At 58.4% G+C, this 25,383-nt stretch overlaps 2 protein-coding genes across 8 annotated transcripts in view; both read left to right on the plus strand.

Annotated features, from left to right (window-relative positions):
* OSBPL2 (oxysterol binding protein like 2) overlaps positions 1-18,954 on the plus strand; it is a 36,899-nt gene extending 17,945 nt beyond the window's left edge. For 4 of the 7 annotated variants that reach the window (XM_040459826.1, XM_040459827.1, XM_040459828.1 and 1 more), the window contains 11 exons: positions 138-213; positions 3,738-3,872; positions 4,330-4,427; positions 7,108-7,290; positions 8,872-8,979; positions 9,588-9,677; positions 12,007-12,130; positions 13,521-13,649; positions 14,647-14,770; positions 15,678-15,768; positions 17,746-18,954. In XM_040459826.1, coding sequence (XP_040315760.1) covers positions 138-213; positions 3,738-3,872; positions 4,330-4,427; positions 7,108-7,290; positions 8,872-8,979; positions 9,588-9,677; positions 12,007-12,130; positions 13,521-13,649; positions 14,647-14,770; positions 15,678-15,768; positions 17,746-17,848 — 1,261 coding nt within the window. In that variant the 3' untranslated portion in view covers positions 17,849-18,954. Of the gene's footprint in view, positions 1-137; positions 214-3,737; positions 3,873-4,329; positions 4,428-7,107; positions 7,291-8,871; positions 8,980-9,587; positions 9,678-12,006; positions 12,131-13,520; positions 13,650-14,229; positions 14,388-14,646; positions 14,771-15,677; positions 15,769-17,745 lie in introns of those variants that run through there. The other 3 variants (XR_005785873.1, XM_040459832.1, XM_040459831.1) reach the window with 3 other exon arrangements.
* Positions 18,955-25,196: 6,242 nt separating this feature from the next.
* Positions 25,197-25,383, plus strand: part of ADRM1 (ADRM1 26S proteasome ubiquitin receptor) — a 6,561-nt gene continuing 6,374 nt past the window's right edge. The window contains exon 1 of the mRNA XM_040459837.1: positions 25,197-25,304. The gene's annotated coding sequence lies outside the window, so the exon portion shown is untranslated. The remainder of the gene's footprint in view (positions 25,305-25,383) is intronic.

The raw sequence follows: 25,383 nt of genomic DNA on the forward strand, positions 1-25,383 counted from the left end.
GGCTGCCAGAGCAGACACATGGCCGGTGTTTGCATCTAAAAACTAAAAAAAAAAATGGTCACTGGGCAAACTCATCAGTTGTGAGTGAACCTGGTGCTGGAGGGACCAACCCGTGTCACTCTCGTCGTTCTTCATAGGACGTCATTGCCTGCCCCGATGTTTAGCAGAAGTGACTTCAGCGTGTGGAGCATATTAAAGAAATGCATCGGCCTGGTAAGTTCGGAGGGACTCATTTCAGGGCCTGAAGCTGAAACATCTTCAATTCCTGGGTATCTGTTGCACTGCTGATAGTTTAGGGAGACGTGCTCTGCACATTTGTAGCACGAGGACGATAAGATAGGACCGGGACAGACGTGGGGCGGGGGAGAGAAAAGGCGCGAAGGCTAAGGTGTTCACAGCCAGCGGGAACGTGATCCCACAGGCAAGCCTCCTGACGTGAGACGCATCACAGGGGTTTACGTTGACCCTGGCGTTCTGTGACGGGCTCACGGTCGGCTTTGGACGGTCCGCACGGCGTGGGGAGCTTCCGCGGGCTGCTCGACACAGGCTGAGGGCGAGCCACGGGCAGGAGTGCGGGACCTGGGGCACAGCTCAGATGCTCAGGGTTTGCATCAGGGTTTGCTCAGAGGAGGTGGTTGGATAATCGGTGTCCCGGGGCCGCAGGCTTCTTTTCTCGTGGTCCTGCGTGACGGGACTGTCACCGTCTGGGAATGTGAGCTGTGCCCCCCTCGGGAGGGCAGGGCGCACCGCAGGCCGTGGGTTGTACCAACAGCGTCGTATTGACAGGCACGCGGCCCTGTCCCCCGTGCCTCCCACGCGTGCTGCCACCGCCGTTTATTTCTGCCCTCGTCTTTCAGCCCCTTTCCCGGAGGAAACTGCTTCTTTTCTCCCACTTTTTATTTTGAAGTAACTTTGGACTTCTAGACGGTGGCGGGTGGTACTTTGAGCTGTTTGCCCTTCGCCCGGCTTCCCGTTGTGGTGACGTCTCATGTAGCAGCCGGGGCTCGGTGAGCGAGACGCCAGCGTTCCTGTCGGAGCGTCACTGCTCACCATGCACTTGACTTGGCTTTCCTAGTACCCCCTGCTGTCTTCGTACTGGCGGCTGGTGTTTAGGCACCAAGGGCTGGCGCGGGATGTGCTTGGCGCTCCTGGGGTGACCCTGCCCCAGGCCTCTCGGCAGACAGAGCTGGAAAGCCCAGGCGTGCCTTCTGACCCTGCTTCTGCACACACGGGTTCGTGTACACACCTGTTTGGCTTTTTTTATGTTTTAATTTTTTAAGATTTTTATTTTCAAGTAACCTCTGCACCCAGCAATGGGGCTCCAACTCACAACCCGAGACTGAGTCACTCCCGCTAGGCGCCCCACACGTCTCTTGTCTTCTAAAATGGCACGCTTGGGATTCTTTTCTCTTAGCAGTGTTTTCTTCTACATTTCTGGCTGTGTGAGCAGGTCAGGTCTAGGCGGGTGTATCTGTCTGAAGATAGGTGTTGAACTTGACTAGCTCCTTGGTCGGGCGCCTGGGGGGCTCTGTCGGTGAAGCGTCCAACTTTGGCTCAGGTCATGATCTCACGGTCCGTGAGTTCGAGCCCCGCATCGGGCTCTGTGCTGACAGCTTGGAGCCCGGAGCCTTCTTCGGATTCTGTGTCTCCCTCTGTCTCTGCCCCTCCCCGGCTCGGGTTCTGTCTGTCTGTCTGTCTGTCTCTCTCTCTCAAATAATAAACACTGACTAGCTCCTTGGTCCTGCAGCTTCTTGTCATAAAGCGACACCATCACATTGCCTTCCCCAAGGACCCGCCGTAGGGTGGATTCGGATTAACACGTGGGTCGGCGCGTCCCCGGGCTACGCCGGCTCGGCACCCACGGGCTTCGCCTCTGGGGTGGCACACGGCCCTCTTCCTCCTTCGCCCACTGGGACGGCGGCCCCGGGCTGGCCAACGGGCCGCTGAGGCAGGCAGGGCCGGGGAACACCGCCGCGCCTCGCCGCTGCCCGCCTCTCCTCGTAGTTTGAAGCAGACCCCACTCGTGAATACTTTTCGTGTTGCTGAAGGATTCAGATTCTCTTTACCACCAGCACGGCCACCCTCACACTTCAGAAGGCCACGCATTAGCACCATCCGCTACCCACCGGGTCCAGACCCCGGCTGTCCGAGCACCATTCTGTCTGTGCTTCTGCCATCTGTGGTGTTACCTCCCTCCCGACTAAGAGCTCCTGGCGCTCGGGCCGGTGCTGTCACTCTTCCTTGATTTCCTGGGACGTTTCTGTGCCGAGAACGTGCCCTTCTACGGCCGCCAGTGCGGTTTGCAGAAGAAAGTCAGGGTCAGTGAGTGATTCTCACTTTATCACGGTCACCACGTGATGTGATTCACTAGCATGACCCAGCATGGCCAGTGTAACCAACTAGCTTGTCTGTGTTTCTTTTTTTTCAAACTCACGGAGTCAGACCTCCCCGGTGCATTCCAGCCCCCGAGCCACTCCCTCTTTGGCGGTTAATAGCCTCTTCGGCTTGGCCGTGATCCCTTATAGACGAAGCTCTGGCTCTTTCTGTCCCTTTCTCGTCCAGGATCTGGAGTCGGCCGCTTGTGCAGGGAGAGAGAGGACTCAGGACCACAGCTGGGCCCTAGGGGTAGGGGGTGGGCTATGAATTGCTGTTCTAGGTCTTTCTGGGGGGAGAGCTACGAGCTGTTTGGATTTGTTTCAACGACGGTTGAAATCTGGGATGACGGGATTACTCCAGCCCCCTCGGTCGAATGTCTGTGCCTCTTTCCCCCACACCGACGATCCCAGTTTCTAACGACAGTGCAGGTGACCGATTTAGACCAGCACTCAATTAATGACTCACCTGCTCTATCCCACACACACGACGGTTCCGGAGGACAGGACCACTTCTGCCGCCACCAGCGTGTGTGCTGACACGTGGGAGTTGGTTGCCTTTTGTGGGTCGTTTTGTCCGGAGGGTGTGTCTCCGGTCACCGTGCTTGGAGTTACCTGCCGTGGTCCCCGTCCACGTGGCTGGGCCCCCAGAGCTTGCGTGCGCTCATTTGCTTCTTTTGTTCTTGATGTTTAGACATTGGTTTTCTAAATTACTTTTGTTCAAAATCATAAACCTAAAGTCAGATCTCTGGGCTGAGGTTCCAAGAATCTCCCTTCCTGTTCCTGCCCTCGCGCTGCACTGGCCCTTCCCCTCGAGGAGACCATTTCCACCCTCCGTGGTCTGTCTTCCCGTGCCTCCTGAGGGGACCGTGTGTCATCTCTTCCCTCTTTCTTCAGACGAACCAGAGGCTTTTCCGCCTGTTTCGCTGCGTGGTGCCACAGCCACGTGGAGCCACTGCTTAGGCTTACGGTCACCTCGCAGTGCCGTGCCTTCTGGCCGCCTATCCCTGTCAGATGTCTGCTGTGTGTTTGCCAGAGCATCTGTGGGGCGGGCTCCTGGAAACGGGGCCGCGGGACCAAAGGGCAGGTGCACACGCGCTTCTGCCGTGGTGCCCCGTCTCCAGGCGGCCCCCTTCTGCACCCCCACCGGCTGTGGGGGCCTCTCTCTGTCCTGCCCTGCCCTGCCCGTGGCCCGTGTGCAGTGCTGCTGCTCGAACAGGCGAGCAGGCCGGGTCTCCACGGGGTTGACTTCCTTTCTCCTAACGAGCTAGACGAGCATCCTCCCTGCGCTCAGAGCGGGGCGGGCGTGGGCTCGGGTTCCTGGGGACAGTCCCGTGGTGATGAGTCTTCACTGGCTCCTTCCAGGAGCTGTCCAAGATCACCATGCCCATCGCCTTCAACGAGCCTCTGAGTTTCCTCCAGCGGATCACGGAGTACATGGAGCACGTGGACCTCATTCACAGAGCCTCCTGCCAGCCCCAGGCCCTGGAAAGGATGCAGGTGGGCTGTGGGCCCCTTCTGGGGGCGCCAGACATGAGACTGTGGTGTTCAGTGAGCATGACGCCACGTGAGTGGCCCCGTGGTGATCGGCCCGCGTGGCTCCCGCTGACTCCTGGGTGCCGTCCTGCCCTGTGCCTCGGCTCCTCCTAGGTCTGCTCGGGACCGGCCCCCCTGCCCCCCCCCCCCGTTCCTCCCACCGCGTGTGGGTGCGGCCACCCCGGCCGACCTGGCGCGGGGCCTCGGGGCTGCCCGGGCTGGGGAAGGGGGGCACACGGTTCCTGCCCGTGTGGTTTGAGGAAGTGCTCGTGCTGAAGGGCGTTTCCCCGGAAGTTCTGTAATCTCAAAACACGTGACAAGGGAGACTCGTGCCACCAGGAGCACATCTGGCGCGGAGAGGCTGCACGTCCCCCCCCCCCCCCCGTCGCCCCCCACTCACCGTCCTGTGCGCTGTTCCCAGTGCGTTGCTGCCTTTGCGGTGTCGGCGGTGGCTTCCCAGTGGGAGAGGACCGGCAAGCCCTTCAACCCGCTCCTGGGAGAGACGTACGAGCTGATCAGGTAAGGGGTCGGGGCCGCGGGCGCCCGGCACGGCTGCGCAAGGGTGAAGCGGAGCGCCGGGCTCCGGAGAGGAGGGGAGGCGACAGGTGACGGAGAGGCGCTGGCTCGCCTGGAACCCACGTGGACACAGGCCCTCGGGCGTGAGGCCGGTCCACGTCAGCAGGGCATCTGGTGACTGTCGCCAGGGCAGGTGCAGCTGCGGGCAGTAGCTCCCGTGTGCTGGCGAGGGGCCGGGTGGGGTTTCTGCCGGGTGGCTCCCCATGCTGCCCCCCCGACCTGGTCTTCTGACCTGGTCTTTGAGCCCCACGCACGCCCCAGAAACGGCACGGCCTGTGGCGGTCCTGGCGGGGGCCCCACGAGGGTGGACCGGGCCTGTTTGGGGTGCTCTTTCCCGACCCCGCTGCCCGCGTGAGGTGCCCACCCAGACCAGCAAGTAAATCAGCGGACGGAGGTGCTGTGCTCCCCGCCGTCTGCTCAGCCCGGCTGGGGCTCCTCTGCGGGGCCGTTCGGGGCTCCCTCCGGGTCCTGTAGAGAGTCTGTGGGGGTGTCTTAGTAAATGAAAGCGTAACTTCAGCGATAAGAGCACACCCTTTTTAGAAGACGCGTGAGTTGAGAAAAGCGAAAAGGGAGATGTCATCCCACGGGAGACCGTGAAGGTTGTGGTCGATTTCCTCGAGGCATGCACGTGTGTGGTCTGTCAGTTAGCATCGTGCCATCGTCATTCCCCACGGTGTCACAGGCTTTTGCTAAGTTACGCTGCCACGTTTTGTGTCTGGCGTTTGCGTGCGCCCCAGCTTCACGCACGCACCGCCCCCTTGCGCCGCGGAGTCGTGGCGGCGTGCTGTGTCGTCACGGTGTCTTGATCTGAGGGAGCCCTGCGGGTTGTGCTTCTCGGGCCGTTTATTGCCCTTAATGGCCGAGTTGTTCATGATGAGAGTTTCTCAAAGGTGAGTAAGTGGTTGTGGACGGGGGGTGGGGGTGGGTCTGCCTGAGTCAGCGCACCGGGCGCGTGCGGCTCAGGGAAGCGTGTGCCGGGGTGTGTGTGTCAGCACTGTTTTCACACCTTTGCGGGAGGAGTCGGCAGTGTTAGCAACACAGGCGTAAATCACCTCCCACTCGGGACGGTGGCACAGATGTCCGGGTCCAGGCTCTGACCTGTTTCTGGCCGCCCGGGGCGGCCCTGCCGCTGGCCCCTCTGCATGCCGCTGGCCTGGTTTTCTCACGGACGGAGATGTTGGCTGCCGCTCGGTGCACGGGCACCTGCTTTCGGAACCCCGCTGCCTTTGAGGCAGCCGGGCGGGTTAGAGGCACGGTGCTGCCGTGGGGGTCCGTGCAGGCGACCCTGGGTGACCGTGGCAAGTCCCTGCTTCTTCAGTCCAGAGATGGGGGACCTGAGGCCCAGGTGAGGGAAAGACCTGCCCCGAGACTCACTGTTCAGAGGAACTTTTGTTGTGAGTTCCCAGAGAACGCTTTCTTTATCAGCCACGCCTCTGCTGCCTCCCCACGGTGCATGTGTCCTGGTGCTGGGGTGGGTGGCTCTGACCTTGTCTAGCCACCAGGAAATTATTGGCGTTTTCGTTATTAAAAAGCACCATTAACATATCTTGAAAAGAGGAATTAAAGCTGATACGAAAGAAGTTCCAGACGACGGGAAGTGAGCACATGGGTTCACAGACAGCATGACCCACGATCCACGACCCGTGGTGCTGACGGCCACCCCTGATCATCAGTCACTTCCAGGATTTGGCTGAGGGGTTGAGGCGAAGCCCCGGACTGACCGAGAAACGAGCATCTTCCCGGGCGTGCAGGCCCGTCTTCGGGTCCAGGTCGCACTGCGGCCGCGTCTGCTGCACGCAGGGCCCCGAGGGCCCTTCCGGTCTGAGGAGCTTTGTAACTAAACCAAGTCGTTCTCCAGTGTCTTCTTCCCTACAGATTGCTCCTCAACGGCTAAAAATAGCACTTTCTTTTCTTAGACAAGTATTCATTTTGTAAATTACATACCTTGGTTGGCAACCTTTTAAAATCTAATTTTTCAACTTTCCTTCCTCTGTAACGATTGGAAATTCTGATTCCAGTTAAGTTAGTAATTATGTGGTTTAGCTTTTATAATTTTTAACGACTACAACTGTAGGTGTATTCACAGTTCCGGAACAATTAAAAACTGACATTTTTATTGAAAAAGAGCATATACTAAAAATCCTGTTTCCTGGCCCAGGAGTATCTTGGGGCATCAGACATGGCATGTCACAGAACTTCCAGGAGCCCTAGCAGGGACTAGAGGAGGGCCCCCTTCGGGAAGGCCGCGAGCTCCCCACTCTTGCGGGTCTTGGGCGCTGGGTGCCCCTTGAGGGCTGAGGTGGCCACATCTAAATCACTGGCTCTAGGAGTTTTCTTCTAGGCCTGCACGTGCTGGGGGCAGCGTGAGTGGAGGCCCCTCACACTCTTTCTCCTTCCATGTGGGGTTCAGATTTGCCCAGAGGCGGTGGGTGCACATGCAAGTGTCTGGGGGGGGGGGGCGGTCAGTGTCAGGCCAAGGGTGGCGTCAGAGAGCGAGTGTTGAATATTTCTGTCACTCAGGGTGGCCAGGGGCTGCGGGGCTCCCCCAGGAGGTGTGCCGAGCCAACCTTTGTCGGATTTCGCTGTCACTGATGTGCTCTCTCCCTCTTGTTTTTGTGCCTAGGGAGGATTTAGGGTTCAGATTTATATCCGAGCAGGTGAGCCACCACCCCCCGATCAGTGCATTTTATTCAGAGGGCCTCCACCAGGACTTCTTGTTTCACGGCTCCATCTACCCGAAGCTGAAGTTCTGGGGCAAGAGCGTGGAGGCCGAGCCCCGGGGCACCATCACGCTGGAGCTGCTCAAGTGAGTGCGGAGGCCGGGGGCCTGGCGGGCGCCTTTCTTAAGTTCCAGCGGAAGGGTCTTTCCCCCGGCAGACACTCTTTCGAACAGGCAACGCCCCCCAGACCCCTCATCGGGACTGGGTGTGACGTGGGCGTCTGGGACAGCCCCCGAGGACCTGGATGGCTTTAGTCACTGCCTGTGGTGGTCCTGCCACTTGGTGACGAGCCGCACGTAGCACCTTACAACAGCCACTCTCTCCTCTGCCACGTGGTTTCCGAGGGCTAGGGCCGGGGTGGGGGGCGGCGTGGCGGGCGCTCTGGCTCAGGGTCCCGTGAGGTGGCGGGCAGGACGCGGGCCGAAGGCGGCTGGTGGGACGTCTGCTTGTAGGCCCCCTTCCGTGGCCGTTGGCGGGAGGCCTGGGGGTGCTCACAGCGGGGTGCTGGCATCCACCAGAGCTGGGGACCCAGGGGGGATGGAGCCACGGTGTCTCTTAGGACCTCATCGCAGAAGTGGCCTCGCCCTGACCTTAAACCCTCGTTGGTCACGAGGACCACGCTGCTTGAGGGTGGGAGGGAGACACGGATGAAACCTGGGAGGTGGGGGACTTTGAGGGGCGTCGTGGAGGCTGCCCGCACACCCATGAAATCTCAGTCCAAACGCTCCCCAGTGCGGTGTTGTTCGGACCCCTTGCAAAGCAAAAGCCCAATCTCTAGCAGTCGCGTGGACGTTGCAAAACCAGCGTAGACCCAGTCTAGGCCACGGCGTGCCGCAGGCTCCCTGAGATGCACGTCTTGCTAACCGTGGCCCGCCGTGATGAAGCACGGGGTATGATTTTTGTTTCACGTTGGCCCAGCCTGGCTGGTTGCCGGAGAATACCAGCCCCTGACCCCCGTGTACCTCAGGGCTGATGGGGTCACCAGGTGCAGTGAGGGCACCCCATTTCTGGGGAGCTTTCTTGGGGCGGGGCTTGCAGAATTGAAACGTGGCAAATCTTATTGATTAATGCATTTGAGTTTCCCCTGGAAATTTGAGGGGCCCCGAACACTTGTCCTGAAATACTTCTGCTCTGAGCTAGTCTCTGCCCTTGATCATGGCTCTTTGACACGGCCTCCCTCGAGACACGGGTCTCATGAACTTGCATCACATCCGTGGGGGTTCTTTTCTCCTTGGGTCAGGCCACTGGGGGAGGATGAGGGATATGAGCAAAGGCGTCTGGGAAGGCATTCCGAACGGAGCTGCTCCCCGGACCTCGGGCGGGGTGCGGGCCGTGCGGCTCCTGCAGGCGCCAGCTGAAGAGGCCATTGTGTGGACAGCTTCCCGGGACAGCCTTTTCTCTTTGTCTCGGTGGTCTCCTGTTGCTTATTAACTTGTCTTGACATTTAAGTAGAAAGCTTTGTTGATGCTACAAAGGAAAGCAGAAATAAATTTCAAACAAATGCTAAGTAAATAGCCGCTGTTCGAGGGAGTTCAAAGCGATATTCTGCTCCGGCACAGCTTTTAAGGCAATCACGGCTTAATTCTGTCTGGTATTTTGCTTTTTAGGGTCACGCAGTGCTTTTGTTTGCTGGCGTCTGACTTCGTGTTTTCTGGCATCTTTCACAGACACGATGAGGCTTACACCTGGACCAACCCTACCTGCTGTGTGCACAACGTGATTATCGGGAAGCTCTGGATAGAGCAGTACGGGACGGTGGAGATTGTAAACCACAGGTAACGGCACCGGTCGTGCGCCAGTCGGACACCGCGCCGAGCTCTAGACGCGCTTGCCGTGAGCTCGGGGACACGCTTCCGGCCTGCTCCGGGCTGCCATTCAGGCTGTCGGGGTTCGGCGCGCCTGCGGGAAGAGCCAGGCCTGGGGGTGGCCGCCACGGTGCCGGTCGGTGGTGGCATCATCTTTGTGCCCCTGCTTACCTCTTGTTTTGGTTTCAGTCACAAGAGTGAATTGATTTTGAAATTGTAAATGACACTAAAGAATGATGGGATTCCCACGTGAAACATCCTCAAATACTGACCTCTGTCCACCCTCGAACCTTCCTCCTGGAAGTTCGTGAAATAGCGGCTTTGTTTTGCAGCAGCTTTATTGAGATACAATTTGCATACCGTAAAATTCACGCATTTAAGTGAGTTTCGGTGTATCTACTGAACTGTACCGTCGCCCCCAGGCAGTGTCAGAGCATCTCCGTCACCCCAGAAAGGTGCCCCGCGCCCATCGCCGTCACTGCCTGACGCCCCAGCCCCGGCCACCCCGGGGGTCTCGGTTCACCTTTCCCAGACATTTCGCGTCGTACGACGGAAGCCTGTGTTTGTTTTTCCCGCAGAACTGGTGATAAGTGTGTGCTTCATTTTAAACCATGTGGACTGTTTGGAAAAGAACTTCACAAAGTGGAGGGGCACATCCAGGACAAAAAGTAGGTCTGCGTCCGGGTGGCTCACCGTGGGCGGCGCGTGCGCCCCTTGATGGCGATGTAGTCATGCCAGTGACGTTTTTTCACACTAGAAAAGATTATGACTCTGTTTGGTTTAGAGAAGACGCTCCCTCGCTGGGTATACAGAGAGACGAAGGGTTAGTTTTAAGTGTCGTTTCCGGGCGGTGAGTGATCGGGGTCTGTCTCGCCCTCTCCGGAGGGGGAGAGGTCTGGGTCTGACTCCTTTTGCTAAAATGGACGTGAGGAGATGAGGTGCTCTCACTGGGAGGAAACGCTGTGCTTTTGCCAACAGAACTGAGGTGGAAGACGTGACCACGCGTCTCCTCCGTGGCGGTGTCTGCCTCGTGTTGCAGACACAGCTCAGACCGTGGTGGGAGCCTCCGTTCCACGGGCCGGCTCGTGGCACTCTGTGAGTTAGAGACTTTTTAAGTGTTGGACCAGAGACACGGTCAGAAGTTCCCAGTAGATTTTCCGGGGTTCTCTCTCCTTTGGGTTATTTCAAAAAACATTTTTTGTAATGTTTACTTATTTTTGAGAGAGAGAGAGAGACAGAGCGTGAGTAGGGGAGGGGCAGAGAGAGGCGGAGGGTTGGGCGGGGACACAGAATCCGAAGCAGGCTCCAGGCTGCGAGCTGTCAGCACAGAGCTTGACTCGGGGCTGCGAGACCGTGACCTGAGCCGAAGTTGGACGCTTGACCGACTGAGCCGCCCGGGCGCCCCGACCTTTGGGTTGTTTTATCTTACGTTTTTGGCCTCAGATTTCTCACTTTATATTCCCCAGTCAGGAAATTGGGATTTGTATAATGTCATGAAACCCCTTCCACCTCCTAAAAACTAGACATTTTTTCTTTCTTTCTTTCTTTCTTTCTTTCTTTCTTTCTTTCTTTCTTTCTTCTTCTTCTTCTTTTTTTTCTTTTTTTGAAGTAGCCTCCATGCGAACATGGGGCCTGAACTCACCACCCTGACATCGAGAGTCAGGTGCTCTACCCACTGAGCCAGCCAGGTGCCCCACCTACGTTTTAATTAGAAACAAGTTTCCAGTGTAAAACGGTGGGTGCTGTTTCTTCTTCTGCTGAGTACCAGAAAGTCACCTGTTCAAACAGCCTGTCAGATGCTTTTAGACTTTAGACTCTGACCGCCGTGCCCACTGAAGTGAGCCGGGGTTCAGCTCGGAGACCCTTGCAGAACAGCAGCCCTCTTCAGGACAAGGGCACCGGCCAGTGCCCCGAGCAGCCCGTCCCTGGTGGTGGAAACAACCCAGAGAGAGACCGTGGTCCGCGTGAAACGGGCCTGCAGAAACGGGCCACTCCTCACCGCCACGCGCACCGTCCCGGAGGGTCTGCAAACCCTGTTCTGATTTTTTGATTTTCCGTCCCAAACTGGAGTGAGCTCTTGCCTAACGCCGTGCCTCTTGGGGACAGAATATGTCGGCCAAGGTGACTAAGTCCTGAGTGAGGACTGGCCGAGTGTCCCCCACCAGTCCCCGCGTGGCCACTTTCCGGGCTGAGCCCGAGGCAGGGGTGCCCGCCCTCCCAGAAATGTCACACGCCTGGCAGAACAGCATCTCCAGGGGGTGCGTGGCCACCGTGCTCTCCCCGCAGGAAGACACAAAAAAGACAAAAAGAAAAAACAAAAAACAGTCCAGCGCTGTTGGCGTTGTTCCTTTTGGAGTCCGGCAGAGCGCTCTGGTGGTTGATCTGGACAGTTTCCAGAGGTCGTTAGGAAATGAAGCAAGCAGACGGGTACTGATGTGGGCATCCGATCTGTGGATATGAAGATAAAGCAGACAATGCCAGCTGAAATTGCGAGGGCTGTTGATGTGATTTGTAGGAAAGGGAAGGACACGGTCTTGGAGGTTCATGTATTTCAAGGGCAGTGGCCGGACCAGCACGTGGGTTCCAGCGAAACCTTCCCTTTTTCTCACCTTTTCTTGTCCACACTCGTGGGGGCTTGTGCCCTTATCTTCTTTCTGCTTTGGCAGATTAGGCCCGAGGGGGGACCCTCAAAGGCAGATTTTCCTCTTCACACCTCTGTCCAGAGAGGTTCTAAAATTTACAAGGAGACAAACCAGAATGGGAATGTACTCCACGGTCACGGTCACAATCGAGGTGCTGCCTGTTTAGATGAAGGGTTTATAATTGCTGTAAACATGGTTTTAAAAATTCCCTTTGATGGGACGCCTGGCTGGCTCAGTCAGAAGAGCACACGGCTCTTGATCTCCAGGTCGTGAGTTTGAGCCCACGTTGGGTGTAGAGATTGCTAAAGGTAAATAAAAAAAACCTAAGCAAAATAAAAATTCCCTTTGACTACAGCAAAAAGAAGCTCTTTATGATCTATGGAAAATGGACAGAGTGTTTGTGGGGAATAGACCCTGCTGCGTACGAGTCCTTCAAGAAGCGGGAGAGGAGAGGCGACCACCTGAGCAAGCCACAGCCGGTAAGGTGCTGCCCCCGGGGTGGGGGGGTGGGGGCCCGAGGCGGGGAGGGCTTCAGAGTCGAGTGCGGGGGGAGTCTGCCTTCCCTCTGCTGGGCCTGTGGGGTCCCAGCTGGAGAGGATGAAGGCCTGGAATCCGCCCGTCCGTCCGTGTGCTGCTCGGGGCCTCAGTTTACCTGCGTCTCTGTGTGCAGAGGCTGCTGCCGTCAGCCGGGCTCGGGGGCCACTTGGTACGCCATGTCCCCCAGGCCTGGCAGAGCCCAAGTGCACCTACGTTTCTTTCTGGGAACGCCGTGCTCCGGGTTCTTCTTTGTAAACCTCCTGTCTCCCAGCACCTCGTTAGCTTAGACCTATTAAAAAATCAAGACTGTCATGTCTGTGTTTTCAGTTCTGAGCACCAGGTAATATATTCCACAGTTGGGAAGTTTTGGCAAGGATACTTCCCCCCCCAGAGCTTTGGAATACTGATGATCTCAGGGCTAAAACTAGAAGTGGTAGCTCAAAGGAAGGGTCAGGTTGTTCGAGGTCAGAAGAGAGAGTGGGCCAGGCCCAAGGCGTCCAGCCTCCCCCAGGGTGTCGGTGGTCCGGCCCTGTGGCATCGCCTGAGTGCTGCTGGACACCTTCCAACGTGCTCTTTGACTTTAAGAAGCAAAAGGAACGTTCCATGTGAAGACCACACAGACTTGGAATGTGAAATGCCCGGAGGGGTGGCTTTTGGTGCCTTAGTTTAGCTTCGTTGTCCTCTGGGTGACTCGACATGAGACAGACTTGTGTGAGCACTTGCCCGGGAGCAGCCTTCTGTAGCTCCTGGCACCAAACCCCGTAGCCTGCGGCCAGCAATACCGAGCCCCGTTGGACGTCGGCCGGGAGGGTCCCGAGGCCGCGTCGTCATGTCCCCGGGTTCTCCCGCAGCAGCTGCGGGGGCGGCCACTGCTTCCTTCTCCGGGTCTCGCTGCTTGGGAAATGTGAGGGTGGTTGCATTTCGTCTTCAGATGTGGTCTGCAGGCGGGGTTCAGTCTAGAGGTGCTAAGGGTCCATGAGGTCGCCCGGCGTGAGCGGTTCCGGCGGAGGGCCGAGCTGCGGCGTGTGGGGACTGGCTCCGGCCGGGGAGGGCCGCACCCCGCCTGGCCGCCGCTGTAGAAGGCCCAGCCCCCCAGCCCCACCTGCCAGCCGGCGGCTCCCTAGGTGTTGGTGTGTGCTCTCCCTGGGGGGGGTGCGCTCCTGTGCTGCTGACTTCCTGCCCTCTGGGGGAGCCCCAGCACGGGGAGCCCCTGCAAAGAGAGCATCACGGCATCTCCTCCCTTACCAGAGAGCCCATCTTGCCCTGCATGACAGTCGCTCCGAGAGTAGCTGTCCCACCTGGCCGGCCGGCCCACGGTGTTCTGTGTTTCAGGACGACAGCTCCCAGAAAGCTGACGGCGACGTGGCGGATGCCGTGCCCGAGGTTCAGGAGACTGTGCAGGTCATTCCAGGCAGCAAGCTACTCTGGAGGGTCAACACTCGGCCCCCCAACTCTGCCCAGGTCCGTACCCCCGACCCCCGCCCCTCTCCGCACCCCTGACCCCTGGCCAGGCCAGACCCGTCAGCGGTTCCCCGGCCCCGTGTCCGCGCCGCCTAGGATCTTGCTTCCGCAGAGTGAGCCTCCGAGGGCTCCCCGCCCTCCCGGAGCCCCAGTCAAGCCTTGGCCACGGCCTGGCCTCCCCGGGGCAAAGGCAGTGCTCCGCCAACATGTCGTGTGGGTGTGCTGCCGTGCCCGACCCGCGGTGAGACAGGTGCCCCGCGTGCACACGGTACCTTCTCTAGGTGGCCTGCACCGACTGGGTCTCACTGAAAGGGGCTTCCAGACTGCTTTTGAGAGATTATTTTCCCGACTTGTCGGTTTAGATGCTTAAATGCCTTTTGGTACTTATGTTTGAAAATACGCTTATAATTTATATTGCACATGATAAGCTTATTACATCCTGTGTGATAGGGTGCAGTATAGAGGGTGACTGTATAAATGTAATAATTTTGTGTAGTAACTTTTATTTTAATATCTCGTTCATACGTAAAACAATACGGAGTACATGTGAAGTATACCTTCACTCCTATCACCCTACCAGACCACAGTAAAAAGGAGACAGAACCCCCACCTACACGGACGTCACCTCGACGCAGCCACTGCTGGCTCCCAGCAGAGTGTAAAATAGTCCGACCCAACAGGGCAAAGGTGTACTTCTTGCCAGGAAATTCCTCTTACAAACAACACTTGTTCCTCCTCCCTGTGGTTCGTGTCTGTGGACCCAGGAGTGGAGCTGGAGGGCCGGCAGGTGCGGGACAGTGAGGAGGCGCTGGGGGCCTTCCCAGAACCTGACGTGGGGGGGGGGGGGGGGGCGGCTGTGGGGCTGCGTCTGCACAGACTGTGGGGCAGAGCGTGGACCGGCAGGAGTGGCCAGGACCCAGCTGCCCCGAGCGGCCTAGCTGAGCGGAGCGCGGAAACATGCCAGCGTGGTGACGGGTCTCCGCGCCTCTCCCCCCAGATGTACAATTTTACCAGCTTCACCGTCAGTCTCAACGAGCTACAGAGTGGCATGGAGAAGACCCTGGCTCCCACGGACTGCCGCCTGCGCCCCGACATCCGCGGCATGGAGAACGGCGACATGGGTGCGCTCGCGGGCCGGTGGGGGCGGGGGGCGCCCGTGCTGCAGGTGGACAGACGGGGAGACCGAGGACAGTGCATCTCGCACTCTCCGAGGTGGAAGAGGTTTAGAAATCCCAGCCTGCTGCAGACCAGTCCCCTTGTGGGTAGGATACGATTAAGTTACTAGAAAAATGAAGGACAATGCGTGCGAAACACGAGTCCCCCGGTTCTTCTTACCAGCGAAATTGGGGTAACGTTTCCAAGGTTGGACGTGTTCTCCGTCCAAAGTCAGTGTAGGACCGCATCCCAGGCCCAGGCTGCTCGCGCACCGTGGATGTCTCCGCGTGACGAGGGAGCGGCCGCACGCCGGCTCACCCGTCCACGTCAGCCGTGCGGTGGGCCACTGGCCAGAGGGCCGTCCCAAGCGGTCCTGGGTTTTGTGGACACGGTCGGTGTCGAGTGGAGGGACTGCACAGGGCAGGGAGACCCCCACTCTCCAGGATCAGTGTCTGCACCTAAACCCGGGACCGGGCCACAGAGCCCCGAGGGTCAGGTTACGCGGGACGGTCCTCTGTGGGAAGCGGCCCCCGCTGGCCCCGGCCCTGCCCTGAGGGTCAAGTCGCCCGTGAGCCTGAGCTTGCCCTTGCATGGTGCTCCTTTCCGAGCCCTGCTGCGCCCTCCTGCGGTGCGGGGGAAAGGCCTGCCTCTCCCCGCAGCCACACTGGGGTCGGGGCTCTGCTGTAGCCTCGTGACCGGGTGTGGTTTGCAGACGACGACGTTTCTGACCAGCGTGACTTCTCACCTAGGGTCTGGGGGTGGGGGCGCTGCCGCATCTGTCTGTTTCCTTCCACCCTCGCCTCCGTTGGTTGTAAGCCGGGAGCCTCACCGTCAACTCTGAGTCCTTACCCACGCCGTGTGCTTGGCCCCCAGATCTGGCGAGCCAGGAGAAGGAGCGGCTGGAAGAGAAGCAGCGGGAGGCCCGGAGGGAACGGGCCAAGCAGGAGGCCGAGTGGCAGACCAGGTGAGGCCTCGGTGGCTGGGAGAGGGCAGTGGCCAGGGCCCCACGCGCACCTGTGGCTGAGCAGAAGCTATTTTGGGGTCCCATTAACGCGGGGCCGCAGCCCCGGGTCTGGCGTGGGTTCCGTGACACAGACGGGCCGAGTGTCCCCGAAGGTGAGTAGGCACCCTGCCAGTGCAGGGACAGGTCCCCTCCGACCCGGGCCTGGCGGTCCTGCCCACAGCGCATCTGACCCTGAGCATTCCTCTCAAATAGGACACAGTTTAAAACAAACCGTAGTCTGAACCAGGCCACCAGCTGGAGGATGACACAGCTTGTGGAAAGGCAGTGCTGTGCAAGGAATGGTGTGTTCAGCCATCGCCCTTTGGCACTGCTGCAGGTTGCTCTTGTCCACGTCACCTGCCACGTGGCACGGGTGGCCGGATAGGCCCCGGCCGGCCCCACGTGGTAGCGTGGAGAGGGAGGGTGTGGAGAGCGGCGCCCGGGGGCATCGCAGGTGGACACACACCTGTGTTCAGACCAGGTGAGAGGGTCACAGACACACAGAGACAGACAGAGACAGATAGAGACAGGGAGCAGACCCTGTGGGCCCGGGGCCTCCTGCTGTCTCACTGGAAAAGCGCGGTTGGTTTGTCAGTGGTCGTAATTACGTGAAAACAGCCCATTCGGTGAGGATTCAGCCGGGTAAGTACCGTAATACTTGGGCATAATTAAAAACATATGTCTGTTAAAATGTTAGTCCTAGCAAAATCTTGGGGTGCATGGGGCACCTGGGTGGCTCAGTCGGTGGAGCATCTGACTTCGGCCCAGGTCATGATCTCACACTCTGTGAGTTCAAGCCCCACGTCGGGCTCTGTGCTGCCAGCTCAGAGCCTGGAACCTGCTTCTGACTCTGTGTCTCCCCCTCTCTCTGCCCCATCCCCACTCGTGCTCTGTCTCTCTCTGTCTCGAAAATAAATTAAAAAAAAACATAAACAATTAAAAAAAAAATCTTGGGGTGGCTTTGAGCTGTTCACTGAGTGTTTTTTATCCAGTCAAGCTTGATGCGCTGTAGGCATTATTTTCTAGGCCTGGTCACGGTCGCCTCCTGTGGCTGTTTTGTGACTAACATTTTTAAAACCATTTCTTTGTGCTTAGGCTTCTGACCTGATTTAAGTTTGCGCTTTCAGTCTTTCCAATATTTGGAATTGGCTTCATTCCAGAAAAAGCTTGAAAAGCATCCACCCTCCTTCATTGTCTTTAAGGAATCGATTTAAAAAATACATTGCAGAAGTAGCGATATCTGGTCCTCAGATGACTCCTTCTACTTTGTGAGCCCCGGGTCCTTCATCGCCTTCAGGATGCGCGCCGGCAGTCGAGGGTCCGGGGGGCTTCCCAGGGCACGTGCCACACACGTGCCCGCGGTGGCGGCCCCATTGCCTCCCTGCCCACAGGTCGTCCCCTTCCCCAGTTAGACACGCCAGGCCTGCTTCCAGGGAAGGAACCAGCACTGTGCCCGTCCTTCCCTCGGAAGGGATAGTGGCCGTTCTCCGCTAACAGCCTAGCGTGTTTCTGTGAAGGCCTTGAGGGTCTGCTGGCGAAGCCCTCTCTGGGCTGTTCGCGGGGACAGTGTTCGAGAGAAAACGTGGTTAATAACTCTCAGCCGCGGCTGCTGCCCTGGGCTGCATCTAAAGCCGCGTGCTGGGGCGCCTGGGTGGCGCAGTCGGTTAAGCGCCCGACTTCAGCCAGGTCACGATCTCACGGTCCGTGAGTTCGAGCCCCACGTCAGGCTCTGGGCTGATGGCTCGGAGCCTGGAGCCTGTTTCCGATTCTGTGTCTCCCTCTCTCTGTGCCCCTCCCCCGTTCATGCTCTCTCTCTGTCCCAAAAAAAAAAAAAAAAAAAAAAAAAAAATCCGTGTGCTGATGCGGTGATGCCTCCCTGCAGGGAACACAAGCCAGGTTGTGTCCACGTGCTTCCTGACCATGTCCTCTGTGTTCCAGGTGGTTTCATCAAGGCAGCAACCCGCACACGGGGGCTCCCGACTGGTTGTATGCGGGGGGCTACTTTGAGCGGAATTTCTCCCGCTGCCCAGATATCTACTGAGGGGCCGGAGTGGCCCCCAGGACCGGAGACCGGACTCTGTCAAGCGGTCACGGCAGAAACCAGCTTTTCCAGCGACTGTGTCCATGGAGACAGCACCATCCCCGGTCAAGGATTTGATTCTAATTAACTTCTGATCGCCAAACATTTTACTACTGTTCATCAAGCTTCACATGGGATCATCATGTTTTCATTAAGGGCGGAAAAGGACAATCCTCTGCCGTCCCTTCACGTGACGGGAATCAGCCCGGCTTGTTACAGCGCCCTCTTCATTGTAAAGTTCATAACGGAAGTAAGTAACCAGGAAGGGTCTTAGTTCTAAGTCCCCCCCGTGTCCCTCCTCCTAACGCAGCGGCAAAGGGTTTCTGAGACTGTCGTGCATTTGAACCAGTAACAGGGGAAGACGGATCTTGAAAGTAACCCTTTGAGGAGCTTTACGGGGCCAGGGGTTGCTTCCTAGATTACGGTAATGCAAAAGTGAAGACTTTCAGAGCGCCAGATGGAATGAAATGAAAAGCTGTCAGATTCTGTATTTTTTACCAGTCTTCAATAATGTAAAGATTACTTTTAAAATATTTAAGTTAAAACTACTTGAATAGTATTTTGCCGAAGAGCAAGGTTTGCATTAATCACCAATCGTATATTGTCCGAAACGAAGCATTACCATGACAGCCTGGGGTGGCCGGAAACCTCGAGAGTCGTGACGGACCTCCCCAGGCTGCTGCCAGCCTCGAAAGGGGCCCCGCCTCTGTCACCGGGGCTTCGTGGCCTCTGCAGGCCAGGCCCGCGTCACAGAGGGTCGCCGTGCCTACGGCAGGTGCGCCCTGCGGGAGGCTCTGAAGCAGCAGCCGCTACGGCCGTGTCATTAAAGCTACTTAACAAAAAGTAGGTGCGTGTCCATCCTAGACACATCCCTTCTGGTGGCTCTTGTCTTTCTGTAGAAGTGTCAACACCACAGGCCTCAGTGGAGCTCTGAACGGAGAGCGTCTGCTGAGCGTGCACGCACTCACGCGGCTGCATGGAGTGCTGGGTTCTCGGTGGCAGGCTGTCGTCATTGTGTGTCCGGGCTTCGACGTCACATCTGTCATTAAAACACTTTTAAAAGCGAATAGTTGTTCTGCAGCCTTGATTCTGTAGCTTTGGAAACCGGAAGTGAAGGTGCTGGGTGCAACCGAGCGTCTGCTCCACGGAGACGGGAGCGGAGCCACTGGCGAAGGGCAGAGGTGTGCGAGGCTTTACGGTTCTGACGCTGTTCTGAGACGGGGTCGTGGCGCATCTGGTCGTCCGAATGGGGACCTCATGCACCTGCGGCCGGGGGCGGGTTCGCTGTCCACGAGGGAGGGCGAGCTGAAAATGTCGAAGGGCACAGTCCTAGGACACGTTTAAAAGGATAGTATTTCGGGCAGTTTAACAACTTCTTGCAGATGAAGCCGTTTCTCGCTGCCACTGATAACAGGCCAACGAGGTTTGCACTTTTGAGTCTGCTGGGGAGGCCGGTTTTCAGCACGCACCGGGCCCAGGCCCCAGAGGAGGAGGGCAGGACGGTGGACACCAGAACATACGCGTTTGTGGGGCCGTCCTCACTTGGCTTATGGTTTTTAAACTTCGGTCTCTGCAAATACCAGCGTGTAAAGTGACTGCCTCAACTTCGTCTCCCTTGGTCATTTCAGATGCCAGAGGTTTGTCTCTACTAAAGATTTTTTTCACTAGAAAATGCATCTTAAAACGCAGGCACCTGCTACCGATGCTTTTGGCCTGTGTGGAAAGTGGTGGCTTCTCAGCCACACGTTGATGTCATTATGGCTTTGCCGTAAGGACCCAGGGGCTTTCTAGAGTAATTTTGTAACTTCGACCGTCCATGCAGCAGGGACAGTGGAGCATACTCTCCCCTAAGCACTTGATGTGATGAGTTTGCTCCCCTCTGAGGTGAGGATCCAGTCTCGCGTCCTTGACTGGGCACACAGTTGTCAGGAGCCGCTGGAGGTTCAGCCAGGGACAGAGAGACACCACGTTGGAATATGTCTCGTGTGCGATATAACCTAATGTCACGGGGCCCCTGGCGCTGACTAGGTTTCATAGGCCACCTGGTGTTGGAGACCGACGGTCCTGTCTGTTTGGGGGCGGGGGGCGGCTGGCACGAATCTGTCCCCAAGCGGCCAGGGTCAGGACGTCACTGGCACCTGGTTGTGGCTCCTGCTCAGGAGGAGGCCCCGGAGAAGCAGGCCCCGGGCCCTCGGGGACATCACGGCATTTTGCCACCCCGGGGTTGCCACTTCCCGGCACGGGTGGGAGGGACGCGTGAGGGCCCAGACGGCTCTGCACAGACACCGGGCCCTAGGAGGGTAGCGGCCGCGTGGGAGTGTTGGCGTGGAGAGCTGGAGCGGCCGCAGGGAGGGCGCCCCTGAGGAGCAGCTCCGAGGGCTTGGCCACCGCGTCCCCTTCAGACTCCTTCCGCAAAGCACGTGGAAGTGTCAGCCCACCGGTCTGCCAGACACGCGACCTGCTTTGGGGACCCGTGTCAGACCAAGCGGGCCTGGCACTGGGGGAGGCATCAAGTGCAGCCTTGGTGGCCTCTGGGGGCACTGGGCAGGCCCAGGCCCGGTGCTGCTGGCCGCGTGTCTGACCAAGCGTGATGCCGACCCGCTGGGGAGGCGCGTCCGGTGAAGCGGAGGCCGTGCCGTCTGCTTGCTGGGTTCTGGTCGGAACATGGAGTCAGGAAATCAGAACAGGAGAGGAATGCCAGGAGGCTCCCCAAGGTGCAGGCAGCCCTCCAGGCGGCCCTGGCCACAAGCCTCCTCTCGGGACACTGGCTCTTTGGGAAAGAGTGCTCCCCAACAGAGTTGGTGACTCACCGGCTTTCCCAGGCTCACGTACGCACGAGGAGCACAGAGCACGGACGTGCTGATAAAGTTCCCAGTTGGGAAGCACCAGTGGCCCTTCTCCTGATCACCCCTGCGTTCCGAGGGGAGGGCTGGGCGGCGAGGAGAGTTCAGTCGGCACGAGGTTCCCGCTGGTCCTGGTCTCTCCCGTCTCAATGTCTGCACTTTCAGACGTCTTCCCGAGGACTTTCTCAGGTCCACAGTGGTGCAGAGATTGGGGTCCCAGATCAGAGCATGTAACCAGACCCAAGGCACACCGGTGGTCTTCGCTCCACCTGTATTACTTTGGGCCTCACTGTCTTTTGCGTGCGTGGTGGGAGGGTTTTGCAAAGTAAAAACTTTTTCGTGTCTCTTGTGTGAGTTTACTGGACAGTCAGCCCTTCCCTGGCTGCACAGCTCCGTCGCCCCTCCGAGAACCTAACGGTCCTGTGTCAGGCAATTCGTAAAGGCCCTGTGGTCTCTGCAGCAGGCGACGACACCCAGACACGGGCCCTTCCTTCCTTGCTGTGCATGTGCTTGGCTGGCCTGCCACGCTGTTTGTCCTGTGTCAGTGTAGCTTGAAAGTGGCAAGCAAGAGTATGGCTGGTGAGACGGATTTATTTTTATGGTAGGTCCTAACTGTCAGTACCCATCCGTGTAAACAGCATCCACTACTCTTGGAGGTTCTCCTTGGAGGACCGAGCAGATCCGTGAAGATGAATGTTCAACCCCAGCTCCAAATACAGATTTCCTTGGGAGTGGGTGGTGGCTGACACTTGCTCTGCACTGAGCAATTTTTCACCGTCCCAGTCATTCTGGCCTCTCTGGAAAGGACTGCAGATCGGCTACAGACGAGTCCCGCGCACGGGTGTCGGATTGGACTGTTCACTCTGTAGGATTGGCCCCGCACACGGATTGCTTCAGAAAACTTTGTCATGGTGGTGGGGGCTCGGGGACACCGTGACACCATTGTGTGGGCACAATGGGTAGGCGAAGGGGCTTGCGTTCTCTGGGAAGTGGGGAGCTCTGACTGACCATCTCTCTTCTCTCCTGGGGATCAGAGCCCCCAGTGACAACAACAGAATGCCCAGAATGTGGTGTGAGTTTGACCGGAAGGTCCATGCTGCCTGGCTGCTGGCCTAGGTGCCCAGCAGCTACGTACTTCGCAGGAGGAGGAGCTGAGTGGAGATGGTCATCCAAATAGCCATGGCGGCTCTGGTCAGAGGGACAGATGGTCCACAGGATGGCAGTGCCTTCAGGATGCCCAGGTGCACGGACAAGGGGCTCCACCAGCCTCTGCCGTATCTGATGATGGGGACCACGGGACACTCAGTGCTGCCAGAGCCAGGCCCTAAAACCGGGCAAACAGAAAACAACCTGATTCAAAACTAGACATTTCTCCAAAGACGCACAAGTGGCCAATAAGCCCGTGGGAACACGCTCAACATCGCTAATCTTGTGGGAAATGCAACTCACGACGACACGGAGGTCCCGCCTCACACCCGTTACGGTGGCAGCTGTCGAGAACAAGCAAAAACCAAGTGTTGGCGAGAATGTGGAGAAATCGGAACCCTCGTGCGTTGTCTGTGGGAACAGAAAACGGGGCAGCTGCTGTGGAAGACGGTATGACAACTCCTCAAAAAATTAAAAATAGAATTACCAGATGATCCAGCAATTCCGCTGTGGTTACGGGCCCAAAAGACTTGAAAGCAAGGTCTGGGAGAGAGACTTGGACATTCATGTCGACAGCAGCGTGAGGCAGCATCGCTGAAGCCTGCGAGCAGCCCTCGTGTCCCCCCATCGGACGAACGGACGAGCAAGATGCAGTCCGCCCGGACCAGGGGCTGTTACTCCGCCTTGAAAAGGAGGGACGTTCTGACGCCTGCTGCCACACAGGTGCACCTTGAGGATGTTGTGCTCACTGAAATCAGCCACAGAAAGACGGACGCTGTCTGATTCCATTGATCGCATTAGGCAGAGTTGTCAAAATGCTGGAGGCAGTAGGGTGGTGGCTGCTGGAGCAGGGGACACGGGACGGGCAGCTGGTGTTTCACAAGGTGACGGGGGCTCTGGAGGTGGACGGTGGTGAGACGTTACAACATCACGATGTATTTACCACCACCGAACGGCATACTCAAAAATGTTCAGATAGATCGTATGTCCCGTGTATCTTATCACAATATAACAAGATTGGAGAAAAGTTACCAGTGGCGTCCAGGGCTCAGGGAAGAGGGAGCGGTGGCCAGGAGGGCGCGGGGCACTTCCGGGCAGGGAGATGGTGGGTCCACACCATACGTTTGTCCAAACCCGCGGGCTGTGTGCACCGAGATGGGCTCTTGGCGACGCCGCATGTCCGTGGGGGCCGCGGGCTGTCACGGCACACCCTCTGCGGGGTGTTCGTGGCAAGGAGGCTGTGCATATGTGGAGAGCGACGGGCTCCATTTTGGTGAGAACCTGTGATTGCTCTGAAAAGGCACACGTCACTCAAAGGAAAGAGAAAAACAAAAACCCACTCGCCAAACCGTGTTCTCCGGTGGCGCCTGCTATCGCCACACCGTCTGTCCTCTGCTCTGATGGTTCTACTCCGCGTGTTTGAATTGCACTCGCGGGAACAACGGTGTGGCTCTCTTCCTGTGTGTCTTGCCGGCCGTGCCCTCTCTGGTGACGCATCTGGGCACGTCCTGCCCCCTCTCTAGCTGCTGTGCCCAGGCCCTGCCGCCTGGCGCAGGAGGAGCCGCGGGGGCTTCCGGCTCTGCTGGGGCTGCCAGGGCGCACCCCAATGCCGTGCTCCCCACGGCGCCCCGCGGCGGGGGCCTGGGCCATGCCTGTTTCTCATTCACATGTCACCGGGCCGGCCCAGGCTCCACCCCCTGCTTGAGGAGACGCTCTGGTTAGTGCCCTTCGAGGCCCCATGCTCTGCAGGGTCTGGAAAGTTCGCTGGTCTCCCTGCGGCTTCCTGTGGCAGCTTTTTAACTTTTCCTGACTTTGAACAAGTGCCGCCTGCCCGCTGGCCCATCTTCGGGGCACCCGGAGCGGATCTTCCCGTTGTTGTCTTTTCTGGCTTCCCCTGAGCTCCGAGAGGGCGGTCATGGTCACAGGCTTACAGCTGCGCCCCTCTCCCCTGTGGTCTCAGGAATTATCAAGGTCCGTGGAGTTTGTGTGGGGGCTCTTATCTGTTGGGATTCACCCTACTAGAAACGAAATGAAGAAAAGTAAAGGTATTTAATAAAAAGACAACGAACTCATTAACATAAATAACAATTTTTAATGAAAAGCAGCTCTATTTTCCAAAACAAAATTCGTGAGTCTTTAGATCTCAAGACAATGGACACAGAAGCGGTTGTCCTTCAGACTATTATTACACAGGTTATACAGGAATTAAAATAATGCACCAGACCCACACGTACCAGCGTGAATAAATCTTCAAAACAAAACTACTTTCCACTTTTACACTTTTTACAAAAAGCTTTCAAACAAAGCCTGTGTATACACATCTAGTTGGTAAATCGTCAGGCAGCTCGCACAGTGGCCTTGCTTTGGTGGCGGACGGGGGTCTAGCATGGGACACGGAGGGTGCAGGGCTCCGTGTGCGCCCCCTTGCTAACTGCTTGGAGCCTCGAAGCAAAGTGCAGGATGGAAACGGCGGCTCAAAGACCAGCAGGAGGGCCACCCGTCACTCATTGTGAGTATGGAGGTCGGGGCTTCTTGCCCTCCACTCTGAGCACACACATCAGCCTCTGGGGACTCCAGGCACAGAAGGAGTGTGGGGGACAGCCGTGCCAGCACTGTCTTCGCTGGTATGGGGGGGGGGGCTGGACAAGAATGGGGTCAGTAGGGGCACCCCGCCCCCCCGCCCCCCCAGGGAGAAGGGAGGCGGCCATGCCAGCACTGTCCTCACTGGACTGGGGGGGCCCCTGGGGGAGAACAGGGGGTACCCATCTTAGCACCATTACGGGGGAAACGGGGCCGGGGGTACCGCACGGGACTTCTGTCGCCCCCGAGGACCATCGTTGATGTCGTGGGCTCTGCGTCCAGGCCCCGGAGTCCTGGGCTTCGGTTCGGTCACATACCCCTGCGGTCGTGAAGCCGGCCCTCCCCAACCCCCGGGTCCTAAGACGCCCTTCCCCTGACTCGGGGACTGTTTCCTCCACGTCCTGGGACCTGGCTTGCAGCGCTGGCCGTGAACCTGAGACGCCCCCTCGCGCCTCGCAGGTGCCGCCGCTCTCCGGCGACGGTGGGGATGTGGGCTCCAACGCCCACCGCTGGGTCGGCGCCTGCCACGCCACTCCGGTCGCCGCCGCCAGGGGCCGCCGCCGCACCCCTATGACACAGCAACAATAGGGGCCGCTCTGGCCCGCGCGCCGCCCGCCCGCGCTTCCGCCGGAAGGGGGCGCGGGGCGGGGCGGGGCGGGTCGATGGACGGCTGCCCTTTCCAATCGCTGGCGGTTCAGCGTCGGCCCCGCCCCTGACACGGCCCAGTCGGCGGCGAGAGCGGCGGGAGGGGGCGGAACGAGAAAGAACTTCCGGCGGGGCCCGGCAGGCGCTGAGGAGGAAGAGCGATCCCGGACGGCGCCTCTCGGCCGAGTCGCGGCGCGGGCCAGGTGCGGGGGTCGCCGGGGGGCGGGGACGGCTGCGGGGGCGGAGCCTGCGCCGTTGGGGTCCCCGAGCCGGGGTCGGGTC

The sequence above is a fragment of the Herpailurus yagouaroundi genome, unplaced genomic scaffold, assembly GCF_014898765.1.
Source record: "Herpailurus yagouaroundi ecotype Mexico unplaced genomic scaffold, PumYag 246, whole genome shotgun sequence".
Lineage (NCBI taxonomy): Eukaryota > Metazoa > Chordata > Mammalia > Carnivora > Felidae > Herpailurus > Herpailurus yagouaroundi.